At 47.7% G+C, this 23,131-nt stretch overlaps 1 protein-coding gene across 1 annotated transcript in view; it reads right to left on the bottom strand.

The window, feature by feature from the left end:
- The window catches only part of St8sia2 (ST8 alpha-N-acetyl-neuraminide alpha-2,8-sialyltransferase 2), a 66,500-nt gene extending 45,430 nt beyond the window's left edge, over positions 1–21,070 (bottom strand). Inside the window, exon 1 of the mRNA XM_047541121.1 lies at positions 20,915–21,070. Within this exon, the coding sequence (XP_047397077.1) occupies positions 20,915–21,012 (98 nt within the window). The 5' untranslated portion in view covers positions 21,013–21,070. The remainder of the gene's footprint in view (positions 1–20,914) is intronic.
- Between the last annotated feature and the right edge of the window lie 2,061 nt (positions 21,071–23,131).

The raw sequence follows: 23,131 nt of genomic DNA, 5'->3' as shown, positions 1-23,131 counted from the left end.
CCAGGCATGCCCACAGTTCCCATGACTGTGCAGGACAGAAACCAAATGGGACCCTTATGTAGAGCCCCTTGCAGTGAGTCTGGTCCCTCCCTGAGCAGGTCTAACCACATGTTGGGTTCAGGTCAAGTCTTTTCTCTGTCAATGAACTGAGTGCCATCCCAAAATATCCCTCAAGCCATACACTTCCCCCTTCTTCATCCTGCAGTGACACTTTCTCCAGGTTTTCTTTCAACTTCTCTCTCCAGTCTTGTTCCTAACCTTTTCCCCTGGATGTTGGGGTGGCTCCAAGTGCAGCCTTAACATGGTTGGGATGCTAAACCCCAACTTCCATTGTCCAGTTATAAGCTGGTGACTCTGATTCACCCCTGCATACCTCATTCCCAGCTCATGATACCCTGGCTACCTCCACACACCTCATACCTAACTCACCCTCTCTCTCACCTGCTCTCTCCTCGTGTTCTTGCAGGGTGTGGCACCCCCTCTAGGTCATTCAGAATCAGGGTTGTGTCTACCCTTCCCTCTGCCCCTCAGCATGCTTCCCCTCTGAAGGTCCTCCAACCTTCATATTTGAGCTCACACATCAGAGGAGAGCAGCTGCTGGTTTCCCACCCCTTACCCTGGGTCATCCCTGTGGCCTGCATCTTCTCCCCCTGTGCAGGCGCTGCTCGTCTGCCAGTCCTTCCCAAGTAGAAAACTGCTTTCTGCAATGCAGAGTGCAATATGACTCTCCCTCCTTGAAACTCTTCAAACTCTTCAGGGTTCCCTCATGGGTCCCCCTTGCTTTCAAAATCTAGTTAAGATTCCTCCTCAGAGCACAGAAGACCCTTTCTAAGCTGCCTGTCTGTCCTCATCCTACTCTTCTCCACCTGATAACTCTGCAAAGCAACATGCAGTTTCTGGAACGTGAGTCAGTTCACAAGGTTGTGCCTTTGAATATCAAGTTCTCTCTCAGGAATTCCTTATTCTATTTTTTTATTTTCTGAAGTTAGAGTTTATAAATGGTCAGCCTCAGGTCATATCTGACCTAAAAATGTTAGGGGCTTGCATCATTTTAACCTTTTAAAAATCAGAGGTCAATTTAAAATATGTTAATATCTGACTTCTTTTGAACAGTTAGAAGATCTAGCAACACTGAACCATAGTAATTGTTGGAGTAGAGAAGTGGCTGTGTCCTCTGCTTGGCAGGTATATGCTGCATTTCCTACAGTCCACACCACTCCCTACTGTCTTACACTGAACTGCTTCACTTATGTATGTGAGCTTGCCTGGATTCTGAAGGCATTTGAGTTTGAGATTGCTGGACACACTCCTATCAAGTAGCAAAATTCAGCTCATGTCACCTTCTGCACAAACATATCTGGCTGAGGAGCCTCTCTCCTATGAGGTTCAGGCAGGACTGAGGATGCAATAAGGATGCTAGTTTCTTGTTCCTTCTCAGTGACTGTGGATGAGATGCTTACTGATAAAATCAAGCACATGCAGAAAGCGGAACACCCAGGGGCACAGTTGTTTTTCCTGTAATGTTCAGAAAATAAAAGTGCTGGAAAGGAAAATCCGGGCGTTTTGTGCTTCCTAAGTCACCAGGTGAGTTTCCTTTCTTGCTGGGGCTTGCCAACTGACCAACCGATAGTATAGGAAAAGGAAGGCAGCCCAACTCTAGAAGGATGCTTAGTTGCAGGTGTCTTCAGCTGTTAGTCATCCACTCCATTCCATGTTCTGTAGGATTCTGAGGTTCTAGGAGGAACTGGGGTTGGAAAGGGCTTCTGCTTTTAGGGTCCTCCCTGTGAGCTGCTTCCTGGTTACCTTGGGGGAATCTAGAGAGGGGGCTCAGTGTGGGGAAAAAATGAACTCCAGTCTCAAAAAACTAAAGGACGAATGATCTCGCTGATAAGTGGATGAGGACATATAATGGGGGGTGGGAGGGATTAGCATTAGGTTTAGGGTTAGGGATAAGGAGTGTGGTAAGAATGAAGGAAAGAAGGACTGTATAGAGGGAAAAGAGGGGTGGGAGGGGTGGGGGGGAAGGGAAAAAATAATGAATCAAACATCATTGCCCTATGTAAACATATGATTACACAAATGGTATGCCTTGACTCCATGTACAAATAGAGAAACAACATGTATCCCATTTGTATACAATAATAATAAAAAAAATGAACTCCAGTCATGTCCATTAAGGGCATGAAAAAAGACTTCACCTCACAAATGTCACTACAGCTTGTAGCAGGTGGGGTGGTGTGGGGACTGGCACAGAGAGGATGGGACTCCTAAGGCTGTGGGCAGGTTGATGCCAGAATCAATGTCTGGGTGGGGACTTAAGAAAGACTTTGCTCGGATGGACAAAGCCAAAAAGAGAACCACCACAGGGTTCCCACCACCTGAGCCCTTCCCCTGGGGAGGTCTTCCTGTGGGTTTACTCCTCCACCCCTCAGAGCATTCTTAGTCCTCCTATTCCAGTGTGAGAGGATAAATACAGCAGGGAGGGCAGTGGAGGCAGAATTTGAACTTGGCTGCATACAGTTCCCAGAATCTTCACCAGCCAAAGATAAGAGGAGACAGGAAGCCATGTCAAGGCAAGGGGCATGTGTAAGAACCAGGGGTTGCCCCCTGGTTCTTTATTCCTGTGCCCTCCTTCTTGGAGGTTCTGCCCTATGCTTTGAATGTTTCCAGCAGATTCTGACAGGAAGTTCAAATTGTGCAGAAGGCTGGGAGGCTGGTTCCTGCTCTGAATACCCACAGGTGAGAGGCATAAAGATGGAATGAACAGATAACCCCCATCCTTCACTTTTCCTGTTGCCCTGAGTATCAGCACAAATCCCCAGGGTGGGCTGGGGCTGGAGGGGGCATCAAAGTCAGAGGCTTTGTTTTAGTCAGCTTTTTAGTCACTGTGACCAAAAGAGTGGACAAGAATAGTTTTAGAGGAGAAAAAGTTTATTTGGGGCTCATGGTTTCAGAGGTCTCAGTTCAAAGACAACCAACTCCATTGTTCTGTGTCTTAGGTGAGGGAGAACATCATGGTGGAAGAGTGTGGTAGAGGAAAATGGCTCAGGACATGCCCACCGGAAGCAGAAAGACACAAAGCTCAGCTCATAAAACACCCATCCTAAAGGCATGCCCCTTTGATCTATCTCCTCCAGTCACACCCTACCTGCCTACAGTTACCACCCCATTCATCCCTATTAGGGGATTAATGCACTGATTAGGTTAAGGCTCTCATAACCTGATAATTTTACCTCTAAATTTCCTTGCATTGCCTCACACCTGAGCTTTTAGGGGGCACCTCACATCTAACCCATAACAGGCCTATTATCTCCCAGGGTCTGTGCTGGGCTCCAGATGGTGCCCTAGGGATAATGGCTCAAGGTATCGTTGAAGGTTTCACATTCAGGGCAGCTTCAGAGCTTCACCCTCTTCTCGGATCTTCTTTCATCAGTTTTCTATAGAAAATTTCAGGAAAGAAGGCTGGAGTGAAGCCAGAGAGGCCGCCATTCTTTGGAGTTTAAAATTATCCAGAGGCAAGAAGAATTCTTGTCCTATGACTTCTCCACCTGAACACAGCAGACTGAAAAAGGATGAGAGATTTAAACCTGTTTTCCCAGACAGATCATCTGCTCCTGTAAAACCCTTGGCACAAGATGAACTTCACACAGGCACATTTGAAGCAGGCGGTGCTTTGGGCATATGTGGGGAAAAGATGCACAGAAACTACCCACTTCCTGGTGGGGGAGGGGAGAATGAGATCCTCTTCCCCACTCTGTTTTCTTGACGGCAATACCTCTTTAATGCAATACTGTTTTTAAAAAAATGAGGGCGCAAAAAGAACAAGAGCTTTGGTGTGATCCCTAATGCCATCTTAACAAATGGAGTGTGGAAAGTGGAGTTTCCTTACTCCTCAAAATGAGTAAACTGTGAAAAGTGAGAGGTAATGAATATAGACACACATCTTGGCAGGTGCTGTTCTTAAGTTTATTTTTTATTATTGTTGTTCTTATTAAAACTCTCAGTTAGAGCTGAGTTTCTCTGTCTTCCCTTACTTTTGTTCCAATTGACATGCATTTATTGAGTACTTATGTACCAAACTGGGCTCAGGGGTCACAGTGGGAATACAGACAGTTTAAAGATGCTTAAAATTGAATTTGGAGACAGGACACACACACTTGTGTATATGCACACTTGGGTGTGCACACAAATGTACACACGTGCACTTGTACACACAAGGACAAACACTCCAGTAAGGAACAGAGCTATAAATACCTACCCACCTACACATTCCTTGGGTGCTGCCAAGAAGAAAACACATGGGCCGCAGTGATAGAAGATAGTACACCAAGGGCTTACTCAGGAATGAAGCAGAAGGGCTCTTTTAGGAGGGGGCATTTTTCAGAACTCTAAAGGATGAGGGGGAACCAACCTTGCAAAGTACCATAGGAAGAGCCTGAGGTAGAGGGCTTTGCAGAGCCACCACCTGAAGTGGTGAGCCAGGTGGATTAGTGGATCCCAATCCTTCCTTCTTTAAAATTCACAATATTTCTGGGCCCTCCCCACCCCAGAAGATGGTGTCTGTTTTAGTCAGCTTTTTCATCACTGTGACCAACAGACCTGACAAAAAACAAAGTACAGGAGGAAAAGTTTACTTTGGCTCACAGTTTTGGAGGTCTCAGTCTATAGATGGCCAACTCCATAGCTCTGGCCCAAGGTGAGACAGAACATCATGGCAGAAGGGCATGGCGGAGGGGCATGGTGGAGGAAGGCTGCTCAGGACATGACAACAAAGAAGCAGAAAGAGGTCTGCTCACCAGTACAAAATATAAACCCCAAAGGCTTGCCCCCGGTATCTACCTCCACCAGCCATACCCTCCCTACCTACAGTTACTGCCCAGATAATCCATATCAGTGGGTTAATTCACAGATTAAGTCACCTCTCGTAATCTAATCGCCTCACCTCTGCACATTCTCGTGTCATCTCACACATGGAGCTTTCCAGGGATGCTACATATCCAAACCTTAACGGTATCTGAATCTTCATTCCTTCTCATCCCCTTCCCACCCCTGTTCCTAGGTCCCATTTCACTTTCAAGATCGTGGCTTTGCAAGAGAACCTCTCCCCGTTCCCCTCTCTCCCTTGTGGTTTTCTGTACCTTATTTTTACAAATACGCTCTTGTATATGCAGAATAGTCTCCTACCTGCCTCCACCCTTGACTTGCATCTCCTTCCTTTCAGCCTATTTTCATTGCCCTCCCTGATCAGGGACCTATCTTTACAATCTAATTTCACCTCAACCTTCTAAAGAAAGAGGTCTCTCGAATGTCACCAGGAACCTGCTGAGTATCAAGCTCAATGACCCTTGAGCCTCCTCCTTGAGGGCCTGTCTGCCAAGAACACTCGCCTTTCTTGCTCTCTGCTCTGGCCTTGTGGTTCTTCTCTCGCCCCTTTGACTATCCTCCATGGCTTCTGCTTCCAACTCTCTGAATGAGAGCAAAGACCAAGGCTTAACATTGAAGTCTTTGCTATTATAGGGATTTTGGGTACATTAACTGCTTCAACCACTATCTCTCCAAAAACTGGCTTCAGGTGTTCAGGCATACTGATGGTCCCAAGAGGGCTGGAGAGTTGTCATTCTTTTCTGTAACCATACATCCTAACTCTCCCTGCCTTTCCATCCATACCACACTGGCCTAGACTCTCAATGTGGCTCCCATGGGTGGTATGGGTGGTGTTTCTAGTTCCTGCCCATCCCAGCAACTTGCACCTTTTCTGCTTGGAGCTTATTCAAGTCACTTCTAGGGTCCTAATTATCCACAGCAATTTCTCTTAAGCATGCATTGTTTTCCTTAAGAATCCTTTCAAATTTATGAACTTTCTATCCAGAAAAATACCTCTACTTTCTAGGAGTTTGTGGATCTCCTGAAACTCACTACAGACCATTTAGAAGTATTTGCACCCAAAGTTAAACCAAAGATATCCCCTAAAGAATCAAATCCAAGCTTTTTAGCACTTGACATCCTGGCTTGGAGTCCTCTTCCTATCTTCTTTTCCTCCACCTTGAGGTCCTTCCAAAACTCTCTTGCCACAGACACAAGAACAGCTCCTTGTCCATGGGTAATTCTTTGGTTCTGGTCATTCTCCCTACCTGGACCACCAACTTCATTTTTTGCCCAGATAGGTCTTTGGACTCTTCCTTCAACTCCCAGCCTGATCTCACATTCTCTAGAAGTATCCCTGTAGTTCAAATTCCCAGTGGGGGCCCCTCTTTGGAGCACCTATACTACAAATGATCAGAAGCATGAGCAAGAAATTGTCATTTTTGTTTTCATTAAATGGCAGGTTTCACACAAAGGCCAGGGACCACTGCTAGGCTGACATACCATACACACAAGATGTTTGCTGGTGATAATGCTTTTTCCTGATAGCCAAATGAAGAAGGCTTCCCCAGTCACCAAGCTTAATTATATTTGATAATAGCTTTGCTACATCTAGTTACACTCATGTGCTTTTCTAAAACATGGTATATTGAGCACAATTTATCCAGAACACCAATCCTGCTGTCATATAATGATTCTCCAAGCAGTCCTCAGTGGTGGGGGAATAACAATGTTATTGACCCCCATCTTGCAAACTTATCAAGTGCTTTTACAGAGATGTGAGAGTGTGAGATGCAACTCCTGATCTGAAGCAGATGCTCAGCATGTTTGTCTGTCTTTTCCATTTTTGTACTCAGGTATAGCAGATGGTAGGTGAACATAGACTAGCACCTATTTATTGCCCTGGTTTAAAATTACAGGGCAAGGAATTTGGAGGCACAGCAAAAGGATGACTTATTTCCAATGAGTTTAAACCCCACTCCACAGGGAAACTCACTGGGATAGTGACCCTGTGAAGAGGCATCAGAGCTGGAGAAGACCTGTGGGAGCATCTAAGCTGTGTTTTACAGATCAGGAAACTGAGGCCCGGAGAGGTAAGGGTCTGCTGGTGACAAGTCCATAACCAAAGCCCAGACCTCCGGTTTTCACCTCCAGACACATTTTTCATCATCACACAAGGACTCTGTCCCCTAGTGGACTACATTTTCCTTGAGCACCCTACCTGTGCAGTATGTTTCTTTGAGTGTTGCCAGCCTCTAACCCAGGGCTCATGGGCACTTGTGTGTAGGGAAGCAGATGCATGTCACTCACACAACTTTGTGATGATGGCATGAAGTTCAGGGCAACTGTCACAGAAACCAGTACCAGGAGCTCTCCTGATGCTTTCCTCCAGGGGCACCATGAGTGCCCTGTAAGACTACGTTTCCACACCTAATCAGGAACAAATTGGCTTTTCCAGCAGACTGGCTCATGCCCCATTGTCTGTGCTGATTTTGCTGAAATGTTGGTTTGAGAAATAGCTACTGAGCATTTACAGAAGCCATGCACTGGATATACAAAGATGAACAGGACAGAAAGCCTTCCCTTGTGGAAAACCATCTAGTGGAAGATGAAAAAGAGAAAGAGACATAGAGAGAGAGAGAGAGAGAGAGAGGGAATGAAAACAAAAACAGCACCACCTCATCCACACAGAACGAGGCTAATCTCCACCTATTTCCAAGATAGAAAATAAAAACAACACTGCACAATGCCACTCTGATGAAGACTAAAAATCTAAAAGTCAACACATCTTACTTTATTTTATCTCAATTGATCTCAACTCCCAAATGTCTGAGCTTCAAAAGGTAAGATTAGGTACCATTAAGCCAGCAGGGCTAGCACTGATTTAAAAACCCTCTTCCATGCTACAGGACTGAGGAGGTTGCAGACCCTTATTAATCTCCCTGTTATCAGCTAGATCGCAGCCTGCCAGGAGCCAGCAAGCCTGATTCCCAATTCTGGCCACATCCCTCCAGTCCTCTGGTTTCTGTATATGAAGTTTGTATGGGACCATGAATCAGCCTGCCAGGAAGACTTACTGAAACTGTGGACTTGTCTTTCTTCATGGGATTGAGAAAGGGCAAGTGGGCTTCATGTATAAATAAGATGGAACTCCACGGATCTCAAATCAGACAATTGCTGGGACCCATACAACACCCCATCACATGACCTCTTCTTTGGCCATGGAGGGAAATATGTAAATGGTCCCAGAATATAAGGGGACTTTGTTAGCCTCCCTGGAGGAACTAACTCTCTCTCCTTCTTTCCCAGTTCTTCATCCTTTCTTTCCTTGGTTTTCCAAATAAGCATCTACTATTTGCCTGCAAGGAGCTGGAAGTCCAAAATGGCACATCTGAAATGGTACTAGTGCTTGCGTGGTGAGCTACAATCTAGTGGGCAGAAAGACCCCATGCAACAAAAAGCAGCAGTACGCAAGAGAAGGGGAGCTCTCCAGAAGAATGTAGGGTAGAGGTCGAACCTGGTGGCCTTTCAGGGTGTGCAGGTCCTCTTGGACCTCCTTTCGGCAGGATGATTTAGGCCCACTCTTACTTCCTGAAGGACACCCCATCTAAATCACCCACAAGATTGTTTCATTGGAGGATTCTTTTGTTGTGTGTTGAAAAATTTCCCAAAGAACAGTGATAAACTAAGTCTGTAACTAGGTAACTTAGAGAATTAACTCATTCAGTGTCTATAGAAACTTTGCAAGGAATTGTTATGGCTTTACTACCATCAGAGTGGACGTGGTCCTGGACAAGAAGAGAGGCTAGTCCGGCTCTGCATAAACTTCATTCATTTTCCCACTCCACCTTCATGTGTTTTGCTAGCTCAACTTTATTGACTTAATACTTGTCTTTAAATTGACTCACTTAAAAACTTAAATTAATCTATCACAAAGGCATCTTTATATCACAACCATAAATAGAATACCAATATCCCTTGCCCTAAATAGAAGGTAATAGCAAGAATAAATACAATTAAATTCTTGGCTGCCAGCCTGACCAGAAGCTCCCTTTTATCTGAAAGAGCAGATGGGTTTTAAAAGGCTCCCCTATATTTGCCTTCCATCTCTCCCCAAAGGCCTCCCCCTCAATTCCTCAGCTTTGTAGAACTGACAGTGGAGTTTGGAATTAGACCACAGGCTGGGCAGGCCACCAGATCCACTCAGGAGCCCCCAGAACTCTGGGGAACTGTTGCCGTGTGTGCCAACTGTGAAGTGAGGCCATTTGCTGTGTGAATGATCACAACCCAGCCAGCTCATGAGGATGCTTAATGACACAGCTGAAGAGTTCTTTGCTGCCCAGCTTCTCCAGAAATTTTCATCAGGTGTTGCAGGCCTGCATCAAGGCTGTTTTTGGACATACTTCAGCCTCCTTAGACTCATTTAGTAAATAACTTCAATCCTTGGTTAGAGTTTCTCCTTGTCTTATAAGTTTCATGGCTCTAGCCTCATTTTGGAGGACTAAGAGAGGGAGCAGGTTAGTCCACCTGGCTAAAGTCCAGTACTTAGGAACACAGCCAGTTAGACCTCAAAAACATTCAGGACCTTTCTCTGTGTTTATGAAGCAGTTACTCTACTTAAGTCTCAGTTTGCTTATCCATAAAATGGGTTTCACAGGTGTTTAATAAAAACTGTGTGAAAGAGCCAGGTGTGGTGGCACACACCTGTAATCTCAGCAACTTGGGTGGCTGAGGCAGGAGGATTGTCAAGTTTGAAATCAGTCACAGAAACTTAGCAAGAGCCACAGCAACTGAGTGAAACCCTGTCTCAAAATAAAAAATAAAAAGGACAGGGGATGTGGCTCAGTGGTAAAGTGCCCATGGGTTCAATCCCCAATACCTAAATAAATAAATAAATAAATGTGTGAAATAATGTCTGAAGAGCTCCTGGGGCACACATGAGAACCCCACAAACTGTAATAAGGGTGATTATTCATTTTTCTGACATCCATTTGAGGGTCACTCTGGACAACTCTGTGGTGGGCAATGGAAATACAAGGAAAAGGATCCCCTGGTGGAAGGAGCCAGAGACACTGACTAGGGCAGGGGTGCTACAGAAAGCAGGGAAAGCAATTACAGTCATGTGTCACCTAACAATGGGGATCGGTCCCAAGAAAGGCATCACTGGGCGATTCTGTTGTCGCCATGTGAACATCACAGTGTACTTACAAACCTTGATGGTGTAGCCTACAGATACTATATGTTCTAGCCTCTTGCTCCTAGGTTACAAACCTGTACAGCATGCTACTGTACTGAATACTGTATGCAGCTGTAACATGATGGTGTATACCTAAGCATAGAAAAGGCATAGCAAAAAATACTAGGTGATAAGGATTTTTCAGTTCCTACAGTAATCTTATGGGACCACCGTGGGATATACAGTATGGGGTTCAGGGAAAAGTCATTATGTGGTGAATGACTATAATCCCACCAGCAGGATGTGTGTACATATTGCCTGGGATCTTGTTACAGTGCAGGTTCTAACTCTGTAGGCCTTGGTCTGGGATAAGACCTGAGATTCAGCATGTCTACAAAACCTCCACAGTACACCCAGGTTGCTTTTTCTGAGGACCACATTTTGAGTAAGAAGGCTCTATCCCAGGGATTTTCAAAATGTGGCCCTCAGAAGGTCCAGCAGTACCAGCATCACCTGGAACTTGTTCCAGATGCAATTTCTGGGGCCCAGCACTCTGTTTTAAACAAGTTCTGGAGGCAATTCTGGCATTCTTTATATCTTGAGAATCATCTTAGGTAGGGACTTCAGGCCTTTTGGAGTCCACATCCCCTGCTCACACCTGCTTTCTTGCAGGGACTGTGCAGCTTGAACCTTAAAGTAAAGAGACAGTTGGATCCCAGCTTTTCCCAGAATAAGCATCCTGAGATTTTTCTTTTCAGGTTCACCCTTGAGTTACCCTCTGTGGGTGACATGGAATGGGACAACTGGAAGCCAGATCTGGGTAAGGAGGGTCTGGGCAGCACTGGTTTGGCTTCCCTGTCTCCTCGCCCAACATTTGGTGCTTTTAGGCTTTTATGAGAACTTACACTCCCCCCTGCTCCACCAAATTTAGGCAGGCAGGTCAGCAATTATTTACAGAGTGACCACAGAAAGTATGTTTGCACTTTCTGCAATCCTTAATCCCAGGTGTTGGGTATTTGGGCCCCCTCCTGTAAAAGTATCCAAACAACACCAAGTAAAGGTGTGTTTTCTAATTCTGAGTCTCTGTCCCTCCCTCTTTGTCTCCCTCCATTTCCTCCCTACCATATTATTTTAAAAATTAAATAATACTCACATTGATGTTGCTTTGTTAAAACCACAACTGTGCTCTCAAAATAAATCCACACATCTCGAGTGCCTGGCAGGCATTCTTCTGGTTGCTTTCATTTGTGTGTTTTTAAAAACTGTGGCAAAATACACATAACATAAAATCTGCTATCTCACACATCACGAAGTGTGCTGTCCTGCGGAGTTAAGTACATGCATGTTGTGGTGTGGCCACAGCCACTATTCATCTCCAAAACTCTCTTCATCTTGCAAAACTGAAGCTTTACACCCATTAAACACTAGCTCCCCAGCCCCTCTTCCCACCAGCCCTGGCAACCATCACTCCATTTTCTGTCTCTGTGAGTTTGGCTCCTCTAGGTACCTCATGTAAGTGGAATGATACCTTATTTGTCCTTTGTGCCTGGCTTATTTCACTTAGCATAATGTCCTCAAGGCTCATCCTTGTTGTAGCATGTGTCAGAATCTCCTTCCTTTTTAGGGCTGAATAATAGTCCATCAAATCTATATTTACCCATTCATCTGATAAAGGATGGTTGGGTTGCTCCCACCTTTTGGTTATTGTGATTGATGCTGCTGTTTGAGTCTCTGTTTTTGATTATTTGGGGATATACAGCCAGAGGTAGGATTGCTGGGTTAAAGGGTATATCAATTCTATGTTGTTTTTGAAGGAATTGTTTCCCAGAGTGGCACCATTTTACATTCCCATTATTTGTGTTTTATGGAATCCTCAGGGCACTGTGAGTTGAGTACTATAAATCCATCATGCAGATTAGGAAACTGAGGTTCAGAAAGGTGAGACACACAAGAAGATTGGAGCTGTGATCTTCCAATAGTAGCTCCCAGCTGCTCCAGAGGTGTGGTCCAGTGTCCTGAATCATGAGCAGCAAACAGATTTCTAGAGAGAACTTAGTCCTCAGAGATGGAAGACAGGCCTCAGGATGGCAGTTGGCAAAGGGGTGTGTAAAGACCTGAGTTATTCTGCCACTGCTGTTTGTCAAAGCTGGGGTGGGCAGCACAGGCAGGCTGGGGGAGGGTCTGCGGAGGCTGAGCTGGCTCCACCACCCAGGCTTGGCCACCATGGGTCCTTCTTTGGGAAGTTGTCTGTCTGCACACCTTGGCTTGGACAGAACACCACTGGAAGTTTCTCTCTTGTCCTCCTCTTCTCTTTGGGAACTCAGCATTTTGATTAGGGCACAGTTTGAGCATTATCTAGAATCCATTTAAAGTCAACTCACTAAATTTGGGGAACCTCAGAGTCGCAGTAGGAGGGCCTTTTCTGCTTATGGGAAAATAGCAAACAAAAGTCCCCTTTCCTATCCATTTACCAGCTCATTTTCTCCAGACATCTTCCACCTTCTGCCTTCGTTATTTATTATTTAACTATGCTGGCATTTACTAAGAAAGAAGGTGTGAAATACGCTGGGTATCACTCTTCTCAGTGCAGCCAATGTTTGCATTCTAGAAATTAGAGATAAGGAGACTTAATAGCAAGCACTCGTACTTCATGGGCAGAGTTCAGGGGCATCTGCCCTTTCCTCCTCATTATGGAAGTTTGAACCCAATGGCCATGGTTGCCATTGTGTTGGGAGGCTATCTCTCCTCAGTGAGTCTTCTCTATAGTCTCTGAAGTTTCTAGCACCCCTTTACAAACTCTGTGTGGTACAGAGAATGAAACAGAATATAGGGGGTCCCCAGGGGTACTCAAAAACCTTCAGTACAAAAAGTTATTAAGGGCAGGTAAGCCCTGGGCTGGCAGGTCTGGTTGGGGTTCCAGCTCCTCCTTTACTAGCTGTGTGACCTCAGCAAGTTCTGGGACCTCTCTGAGTCTCCATTTCCTAGTCTGCAAGTGGGCAAACAGTGTGGACTGGCAGGATTAAGTGAGAAGACTGGCATTAGTTCTTAGCAGAATTCTGTCAGCCTGTAGGAAATGGGGCTCCCTGGATGAGGCCCATCCCCCACCCACAGGACTTCCTTCCTTTCTTCTTTCCTCACCAGGCTCCCCAGCCTGCAGAAGCTGATGGCACCGGCCCTTCTATTTTTTCCCCAGAAAAAATTCCTCCAGGCCTTAATCATGTGTGTTGTTTTTCTCTTCTCTCAATGTGTGTGTGTGTGTCTTTCTCTCTAGTAATAAGATGGTCAAACAAATGCCACGCTCCAGAGCCACTCTGATGAGACTTGCCTGAAGCAAGGAGGTGGCTGGAAGAAAGGCAGAGTGGTGCCCCCCCCCCCCCCCCCCCGCATTCCACATTAAGGTGTTTTGGAGCTGGCATCCCCAAATTGTATTGATCTTTTCAGCTGCCATGTCCCATTACAGCCTGGGCTCTAACATGCTGTCCCTGAAGTTCTCCTTCAGCTCTGCTGCATCCCAGATTTTTCTCTCCCAAGGACCACTGCATTTCCTAGGTTTATCTTGGAAATAGGAGCACTCATTATTTTCCCTGGAGCATGTCACTAACACATCATTTTGGTTAGTTCTCCTTGTTCTCTGGAGCCTTGGTTCAAATCATAGCCCTCAATGTTATTAGTTAGTGTAACTTTGGCCAAGTTATTTAACTGCTCTGTGCCTCAGTTTTCTCATCTGCAAAATGGAGACAGTAACAATTTAGACCTCACTGGATTGTTGAGAGGATTACAGGTGCAAAAATGGCTACAGTGTTTAGAATAAATATCATTAGGCACATAGCAGACACTCAAAAATAACTTGTAATTCTTGGCTGTCATCAGCTTCCCTAGCAGAGAATTATAAGGAGTGGGTCTGTGTCTCCCAAAGTGACCCCCTCAATGGATCTTGTGTACCCAGATCTCAAACTCTTAAATTTCAACAGCCAGTAGCATTTCCAAAAGATTGAGACTGGGACTCATGGGTTACCAACCTCTTCAGATAAAGAAAAAGTATTATAGCTTAAAAGAAAGGTCATCATAGTATCCAAAAGGAAAACAGAACAAGCTCTCAGAATATAACAGTTCTCTGGCAATGACAGCAGGCAACTATCATCTTGACCACACTGTGCCTTTCTTCTTCCTTTCTCTTTTCCTTTTGGATTACCACCTGCACATCAGCATTTGGGGGCCGCTGACCTGGGGATCATTTCAGTTACCAACTGAGAGGCTTCAGAAGGTGGAATTGCAGCCCTGACCCTTAAGAAGGGATCAGGAAACAGATGAATCCCTCTGGGTTCCTACAATCACAAAAAAAGTGCGGGGGGATCCCGTTGACAGAGAGGAGTATCACTGTTGCAGAGCAGTTCTGGAACACCAATGCACATCTGTACAGCAAGGCGGGATCCTGGATTTCCCAGGGGAAGGGATCAGGACCCCCAGTGCTCTTCAGTGTGTCAGGAGGAGCCACAGCTGCCAACGTGTCCACTCCTGTGGTGTCAGGGCTGCTGTTCTCTCTGGCTGGAGCCATTCTCAGGCACCACTGCGAAGTCAGTGACTGCTGAAGCCCAGAAAACGCTGGGACAAACAGGTCCTGTCAGGACACCGGGCCGCTTCCTAGCTGGGTGAAGAATTGCAGGCGACTGGGGAGAATTTAAAACCAGCCCAGCTGCCACCCAGGAGAGTGACTAATCTCAACACTTAAGGACAAGCCTCAGCACTGGAGAGACAGCAAGTAAGCCCCAGACTGCCAGTCATCAGCCACAGGGGACGGTGCCTCACCCTGGTATGTCTCTCTGGGGGGACCTGTCCCTACTCCCTGGCAGGAGACAGCCACTTGACTCACCCGGCTGGTGGCGTTCATGTCCCTGTGCATCCTGCCATCTGTCTGCCTCACTCATTTTTGTGTGAGGCAGCTGAGAGATCCGATTCTGCAGGCTCATCAAGGATCCACACGGCTGCCCCAAGTCTTGACCCATCATCACAATTCTCTGGTTTGACCAGCATTTTAAAATAAAAACCCCACATTGAAATGTTTAATAAAGAACATCTTGGAGATGATACATGTTGGCTGCACCTCATTCTTTACCATATCCGCATCCCAAACACTCCATTTCCAGCATCCTTTCTGGGGGCCTAGAACTCAGGAGGAAACAGTTTGCCCCAAGTTCTAGTTTGCACGGAAGCCCCTAAGGCAGAACTGGCACTTGCTCTCCTGGCAGAAGGAGAGGTTAGCCACGGTGGCACCCGGGAGAGTGGCAGGGCCAGAAAGGGCTCTCTGGACAGCAAACGGCTGAGCAGAAGCTTGGAGTCTGGGCTCCACATCTTTGCCTTTTTATCTGAACTGGCAGTGGACAAACATACCACTGGATGCTCCTGTTTTCCAAAGTAAAAAGGGGCTTTCATTTCCATTGGCCTGCCCCCCCGGCATTCCAAGACAATGAACAATGTTGCAGCTAGGCTGTGTCTCTCATATTGGACACGTGGGAAAAGCAGTAGCTTTCTGACCAAGTGGGGGCTGTTTGACTGTTAGTTGAATAATATGAACCTTTTGGGGGTGGAGAGGGTGACTGGTTATTTTTCCTATACCCTAGGTCCAAGTTTGTTCATTCAGAAAATATTTTATGGGCTTCATTGTCTAAACTGTATACTTATCACCAGGGGGTGGGGATTAGGGATGAATAATTGTGGACTCCAGATCCAAAGGAGGCTGGCGTGATGGGATGTTAAGGGTGCACACAGGAGGGGCAATCAACTGTCTGAAGAGGGGATGGAGTCTGGGAATGCTCTGCAGAGGAGGTGGTGCTAGACCATAGTCTTGAAGGAGGAGACAGTGTGGACAAGGAAAAGAGACCTGGGAGGGGACCGAAATGGCAGAACAAATAGTGTGCAAGGAGAGTATTTCAGAAAGGAGGACAAGCATGTACAAAGGCACAGAGGTACATAGTCATGGTATTACCTGGAGAACGGCACATAATAGTGAATGGGTGAAGCCCAGGGAGGCTAAAGAGAAAGCAGAGTGCCAGGTTATGCATGGCTTTGTATGCCTACTAACCTCAATGAGAGTCTTTCTAGAATTCCACTCTCTCTGAAAAGTATTCATAACTTGCAATTTACAACATTCCCAATTTGTAAAACCTAAACAATTTTAAAACCTAGCAACCCTGCTTTACAGGGGAAAGAGGCCCTGAGTGCTGAATTGGTTTCTAAGATGGATATCTATTTACAATTTAAATTTGATGCTAGGAACAGTTGGCAACAAGGACTTGGAGCAAGTGAGTTAAAACCAGACCTTCTTTCTCTCCTATTTTATCCTCCAATCGCGTTTGTATTTGAGTGAAGTATTCCAAAATGGGGGAGAAAAATGGGCTTTTAAAAAGAAAAAAAAGGAATAACCTTGAGCAAACATGTCTTCTCCTCACAGAGGGCCCCAGTGCCACTGCTCAAGGTCATATTCTTTCTCATCCACCTGAACTCATCCACTAAGCTGTGCACCTCACCTCACTCGCAGATGATGGCAGCAGTTGCCACCTGCTCACAGATCTAGTCACAGCGGATGATCAGAGCTGGTCCCTCTGATCTAGTAGAGGGCTTGATGTCTGCCTGGGGTGCACTAGGAACCCTGGCTGAGGTGGCATCAAATTTGACTGGTCAGATTCCATTCTAACAGATGGGTGCCAGAGACAAATAAGTTGTTCAAGATCTTTACTGCCACCCATGCGCCAGGTGTCCAATCACATGGCATATAGGGGCGGGAGGCCCGTGCAACTGAAATCAGAATCAGGTTTGAAATGGAATGAGAGATTTCCCTCCTCCACGAGATTCTGCCTCCAGAATCCTGAACTGCCTCCAGAACTCAAGGTTCTGCCTGTGAGTCTGAGATACACATGCCCGTGACAGGTGACCCTGAATGGCAGGACGGGGTTAACGTCATTCTGCCCTCTAGCATGGCACTGAATTTGGTTGAACCAGAAGACATCTTGGGGTGACCAGCCGGTAGTTCTTCTCCAGGTCTCTTATCCATCTTCCCTCTTCGTAAATTATTTAGGGGGGAGTTACTAAGCTCAACCCAGCCTTTTAGGAAAACTCTGGACCTTTGCAAGAACTCTGGAGATGGAGTTAAGAAGCACAGGGGAAAAATGACTCAGAGGACCCAGAAGTCTAGTATGATGTTCAAGAGGATGGGCTTTGACTTCTACCAAGCTAGGGTCAAGCATCTGCTTTATCATAAGATAAAGAGAGGGGAAACAACCTCTGAGTCTCATTTTCCTTATTGATAAACTGGGGATGGCAACAGTACCTAGTTTAAAAGGGTTTGGGGAGGAGTCAGTTAACTAACATTTCAAAGTAATTAGCACAGTGCTAGGCACACTGAGTTCAAAAATGGTAGTTCTTGGTGTCACCTGTTACTGGCCATTGGGTTCCCTAACCCATGATAAAAGGGGAAGTTTCCATAAGAGGAGTCCTCCTGTCCTAGGGAATCTTTGAGTCTCAGCCTTGTTCCAGGAGGCTATATGTGCCCAGCACAGTACCAGATTCAGGAAGATATTTATCCAATGCTGAATGCCTTCTGAGTGCCAGTTCTGGGGACACCACAGTGACCCTGCTCATGGAGGTTAAACTCAAGACTAAAGCCTAGGGGACATCCAGAAAAAGAGGTCAGCTTACAACTTGATCCAGCTGATTCTAAAACTTGGGAGCCTGAATGTGTTGATTAGGATCTGTTTCATCAAAACCCCATCCAATTTCTGAAAAAACTTCATTCCCGGATCCTGGGCAAAACTCTCTGGGTGCTTTGCAGAGAACTTGTTTTTCTACACTTCCCTTTCTCATTCATCCTAGCTACACAACAGCAAAAAAATCAGAAGAGGAACTTTGAAAATAATCACTTAGGAAAAAAGATGTGCCTCTCAGAAAAGACTGCTCAAAGAAAGCCTTGCCCCTCACCATGCAGAATATGATTCCTTGGGCAGGACAGGACCTCTAGGGGCATCACATCAAAAGCCTCATTTTATAAGACAGGGAATCAAAAGCTTAAAATAGTGGATCTCAGACAATAAATATGTAATTTGCTTTCTTCTTTTACACTTTTCATTCCTTAGTCTTGGGAAAATTTACCCCAAATCTGGTTCCTTCTGTATTCCTTTCCTGCCTAATGGATCACAAGTTTTTATTGTCCATTGCCATCCAGAAATAGCCAGTTATTTATTTACTTATTTATACTGGGACTCGAACCCATGAGTGCTCTACCACAGAGCAACATCCCCAGCCATCTTTTACAGAACCATAGTTTCCTCCTAGGGACTGACTCTGGCAGGTAATTTGTAACGCTTCTAGCACAGTTAGAGAGCAAGTTGGGGAAAAGTGGGCAGGGCCTTGCAACCACACTACAGTCTTGAATAGGATCCAAGGTCTCCTGGGAAGGCATAGGGTGAAGAAGACAGAGCCCTCATGACACCCCTCACTGGCCTCTGAGTCAGGGTACTTACTGGCACTGAGCCCCACTGTTTAAAGTTGGGGTGATTCCAAGGATTAAATGACTGTGCTAAACTGCACTGTATGCAGAGAGAAGATGCTGGTGGGATTCTCATCCACTGTCCCAAATCTTTCCTTCCCCAGCCATGGAGAATCCCAGATGAGTCTCTTTTCCTCTGAATGAAACACAGATGGAACCAACTCTGGGTGGGACTGAAGTGTTGGTTCCAATCACATGACCTATAGAGTACTGGCCCAAGGCATCAAACTGGAAGAGCGTAGTGTCTCAGCCCTGGGTTGTGACAGTCCAAGCCAACAGTCAGCCTGCAGACTAGAGGCAACAGAGAGAAGGAAGATGCCAAAATGGACCTGCTTGGCATTTTTTCAGGCAGGGGTAGGATAAAAAGAAGTAGGGACCCTTAAAAGAAACAGGTCCCAGGGGCCACATTCATAGCGGAAGAGTTTGGGTTTTAACTATATACTCTATATGCAAATGTCTTTCTTAGTCCAGGCCTTGGGGTTCATTCTTCCATACCCTGCTAGAACAACTTGATGTGAGAAATGGAGGCTTCACAATGCATTTGGCAGGAAAGTACAACTTAGGTGCAAAGTGATCTTCTGATTGCATTTTAAAAATTAAAAGTCACTAGCATGTAGAATGTATTGTGTAAAAGTTCGGTGAATGGATAAGCAAGGGATGCCTGAATGAAAGTGGCACTTTCTATGTTTTTATATCAGAAAAACAGCTGCTGGTCTTTTCCTCTTACATGCTCAAATGTCAGCAGGAGATCTGGGCCTGAGAGAGCTCACATCTCAGGCAGAGACCAGGGAGCAGAGGAAGGACCTCCTCACAGCATCTTCTATCATCTGGATCTTGACAGATTTCCTTTTGGAACCACGTTTTTAGGTGAAAAGCTAGGGGAAAGTGGTTTGTTTCTCTGTCTTCTGTGGGAGCTGGTGGCATGTAGAATATTAACTGAACAACATTTGTGAAAGTTTTCAAAGCTCTTGGGGAAACCCAGGATGGGGAGGAGAAAGAGCCAGAAAGCAGGGTCCCTGAGGCACAATGGAACCCAAAGAAGGAATTGTGAGGGTGCAGGCATAGATTGGCAGAGGCAGGGAGAAAAGAAGAGGCAAGGGGCGCCAGCCCCCAGGTTATGGTCCTTGGGGGCCTTCACACCTTGGACTCAAGATGGTATATCATTTTTGAGGTGCCTGACAGCGTGGCAGGCCCTCAATTCACGTTGATAATGAATGAGATAACAAATCGGACAAAGGAGGGGAGCACGCGGTGCGGGACACGATACCGCGCCTGTCTCAGCACTAATCCCACTGAGGAAGGGACCTTCTGCCTTCCCAGAGATTATACCTTCTCCCTGTCAGGTTGCCTCTGAATCTGGCTGGTTCTCCACTTGTCCACCTCCCCTTGGAGGATCTGGAGGCTGCGGGGTGGGGCGCGAGTATCAGCCTTCGGGACACAGCGCAGGTGCGTCCCGCGCCGCAAGTGCGCACTCCAGGAAGTCTAGAGCCAAGAGAAGCTGGGGGTCCCCACCTCTGAAGACAACGGGAGGACCTAGGACAACCTGCACTCCCGGGGGCCCTGAAGCCCACCGGGCGGCAGTACACACTTTGCAGAAACGTCTGTCTGCGCTGTGAGCGCAAGGCAATCCCGGGTCGCCGGGGGCTTCTTTAGGGTTGGCAGGCTGAGCTTCTGAAACCAGGCCTGGTGGTGGTGGTGGGGTCTCACTCCAGCCCAGCGCACCCCATATCTTACGATGCCAGCCCCCACGCCCGGATTCAGGGAGGCGGGAGGTGCGTGTGTGTGCGTGTTCGTGTGTTCAGGGAACATTCCCCTTGCAGGGAGCTGGGTGCTGAGCCCTCGCCCTCTGCTCTGGCCCGGGGATCCCCTCCCCCGCGCTCAGACATCCCCGCGCGCCCCCTGCCCACTTTGCCAAGGCGAGAAAACGGCCGAGCCGGAGACAAAGAAACTCCTGCCTCCCTCTACTCTCGGCCCCTCCACCCGCCTGAGACACTCCCCGGCGCCCTCCCTCGACCCCGGCGACACTGCGCGCGGACACGCCGGGAAGGGGGCAGGGTGGGCGAGTCCACTTCCCCATGCCGGGAAGCTGGGGGCTGCCCGTGCATCCCGCCTGGGGACACCCCACGGCAGCCGCGCCCGCACCATCCGCTCCCCAAACCGTCCCGGGTCCCTGGCAACAACACCACCTCAGCCAAAACCGATCCCCGCCTCTCCAGCTGAGGGACAGGGGGGCGCGGCGCACACAAAGCGGGATGTGGTGGTGGGGGGGCGCAGAGTAAGGGGGAAACAGAGATCCCGCCAGGGCTTGTGGCACGGGCCCGGGTGAAGCTATTTACCCGATTTCTTCTTCGATCTCGGAGATGTCTGCGAAGATGAGGAAGACCACGAGCAGGGTAAGCGCGGCCAGCATCCAGCTCCGGAACTGCAGCTGCATGGTGGGTTTACGCCCGCCGGGACCCACGCGGGCCGGCGCTATTCGCAGGGGCCGGAGGGCTCAGCGGCAGGCGCCGGAGCCTCCGCGCGCCACGCGCAGCGGGGCAGACACCCTGCGCTCCGGGCGAGTCCGGGCCGGTGGTGGCGGTGGCGGCGGCAGCGGCAGCGACAGACAGGGGTTGCTCAGGCGCGGCGAGCCCGCTCGCTCTCCCTCGGCTGCCGCCTGCCCCTCCCCTCCCCTCCCCTCCCCTCCCCTCCCTTGCCCCGCCCCGCGCCCCGCTCCGCGCGCAGTTTGACAGCTTTGCTCCGCGTCCCTGCTCGCCTCCTCCCACCAACTCCAACGTCCAGCCGCCCGCCTTTGCTTCTCCCGCTTGGCTTCTTTCAGCTCCCGAGGGCGTGAGGATACGGCCAGAGCCTGCCACTCCTGGCTTAGGAAGACTGGGCTGGGGGCACCGAGTACGATCAGGTACCGAGCTGAGCTCTGGGAAGAGCGCGCACCTCCCGGCACACGCCGCCGGGCGGCTGGCAAACGCCCTCCCTCGCCCGCTCTTTGTCCAACACCCTCGCTTTCTCTGAAAGTTTTCCCGACACAAAGACCGACACCTGGGGACAGAACCCACCGCGCAGCGAGGAGGCGGTTTCAACCAGGCAGATATTTCGACAGTTGACGAATTAGGAGGAGAGGAGGAAGAAAGGAAGGGAGAAGAAATGCCCAAGACAGGCCAACTTCAACGGAGATGCTGATTGCAATGTGTGAGCGAGGCGATTGCTTAGCCCGCGAAAAGCCACCTCCTTTAGGCGGTAATCTTCGTCCATTTAGAAACCCAAGACTGGATCTCGAAAGCTGTCTTAGTTGTCGAGGTCATTCAGTCTTGGCTAGATCCCTTGCTCCCTCTGGAGTGGTTGGTCTACCTGCAGTGGTGGACTTAGCGTCCACCCTGCCTTGGCCATGGAGATGCTGACTCCAAGTAGATTTCATCTCCCTAGCTCCTCTTCTCTTTTAGTAAAATCAATAACTATCCCCTCCCTGGAGTCCTATCTTGATCAAAAGTCCTTCTAGAAAAATATGGCTTCCCCAAGGGGTAATGCCTCCAATGCTGAACATTCTACACTTCCACAGCCTTAGACAGTTTAGCTCAAATTACAGGGAATTGGATAATTGCCTTTTTATCCCTTGCACTATTTGTAACAATTCCTGAAATCAGGAAATGTAAATTTCCAGGAATGATCATTTGGTTTGTGAAAGAGTCCTAGAGGTTTGAGTGTGAGAAGACCCTGTTGGAGAAGCTGTATGGACTGTCCTGTCTGGGAGCACCAGCAAAGGAAAGGGAGTGGCAGGTTGATTGTGTCCTCAGGACAACTCAGAGAAGCTTTGGGGGGGCGGGGTGGTACTGGCAGCAGCTACATCTCTCCAAGGTGACTACGAGAGAAGTAAAAGGTCCCTTTTGATTTTCCCATCAAAGTTCTGCCTGTGCCCAAAGTCCTGTGCCTCTTTGTGTGGAAGGAGGAGCAGAAGGAAAGCTTCCAAGCTGGGGGCTGCTGGACTTTGCTGTCACTGGGAGCCAAGATGAGCTCTTCCCTGCCTGGAGAGCAGAGCAGGGAAGCCACACAGAGAAGTGAGGAAAATTCTGCCTTGCCCTCCTCTGAGTGCCAGGACCAGATATTTTTTCCCTGGAAGAGGAGTGTACTGATTCCCACTCATTTGCTGCCCATCCCCTAGCAAAGTTTATGCACTTGCACTCCTTTTACGGTGAGCTTCCCCAGAGTGTCACATATTTGGGGTGGGGGAGGCTTTCTGGTATTGAGCACAATGTTGAATGCCATGTACCCTTATCCATTAGAGGCAGGGATAAAACATCAAAAGGTTTTCCATCAGTGCAGTGGCCCATGTGGTCTAACCATCCTGTCTCTAAGGTTTCTAAGTATCTAGGTCTTTCCCTCTAACTTACTTGATGGGTGTCTTAGGAGGTGTGGAATTCTTGTTATTTAGTCTTGCTTTTCTGAGACTAATGGCTCTGGTGAGGGAGGATATGAACAGGGTATACCTAGTATTCTGCACAATACTTCGACCACTTCTCCATTCACTTCAGGGCTCAGCAGTACTTAATGAACAAGCACCA

Source organism: Sciurus carolinensis, chromosome 2, assembly GCF_902686445.1.
Source record: "Sciurus carolinensis chromosome 2, mSciCar1.2, whole genome shotgun sequence".
Lineage (NCBI taxonomy): Eukaryota > Metazoa > Chordata > Mammalia > Rodentia > Sciuridae > Sciurus > Sciurus carolinensis.
The sequence above is the reverse complement of the archived record's forward strand: the minus strand, read 5'-3'. Positions and strand labels throughout refer to the sequence as shown.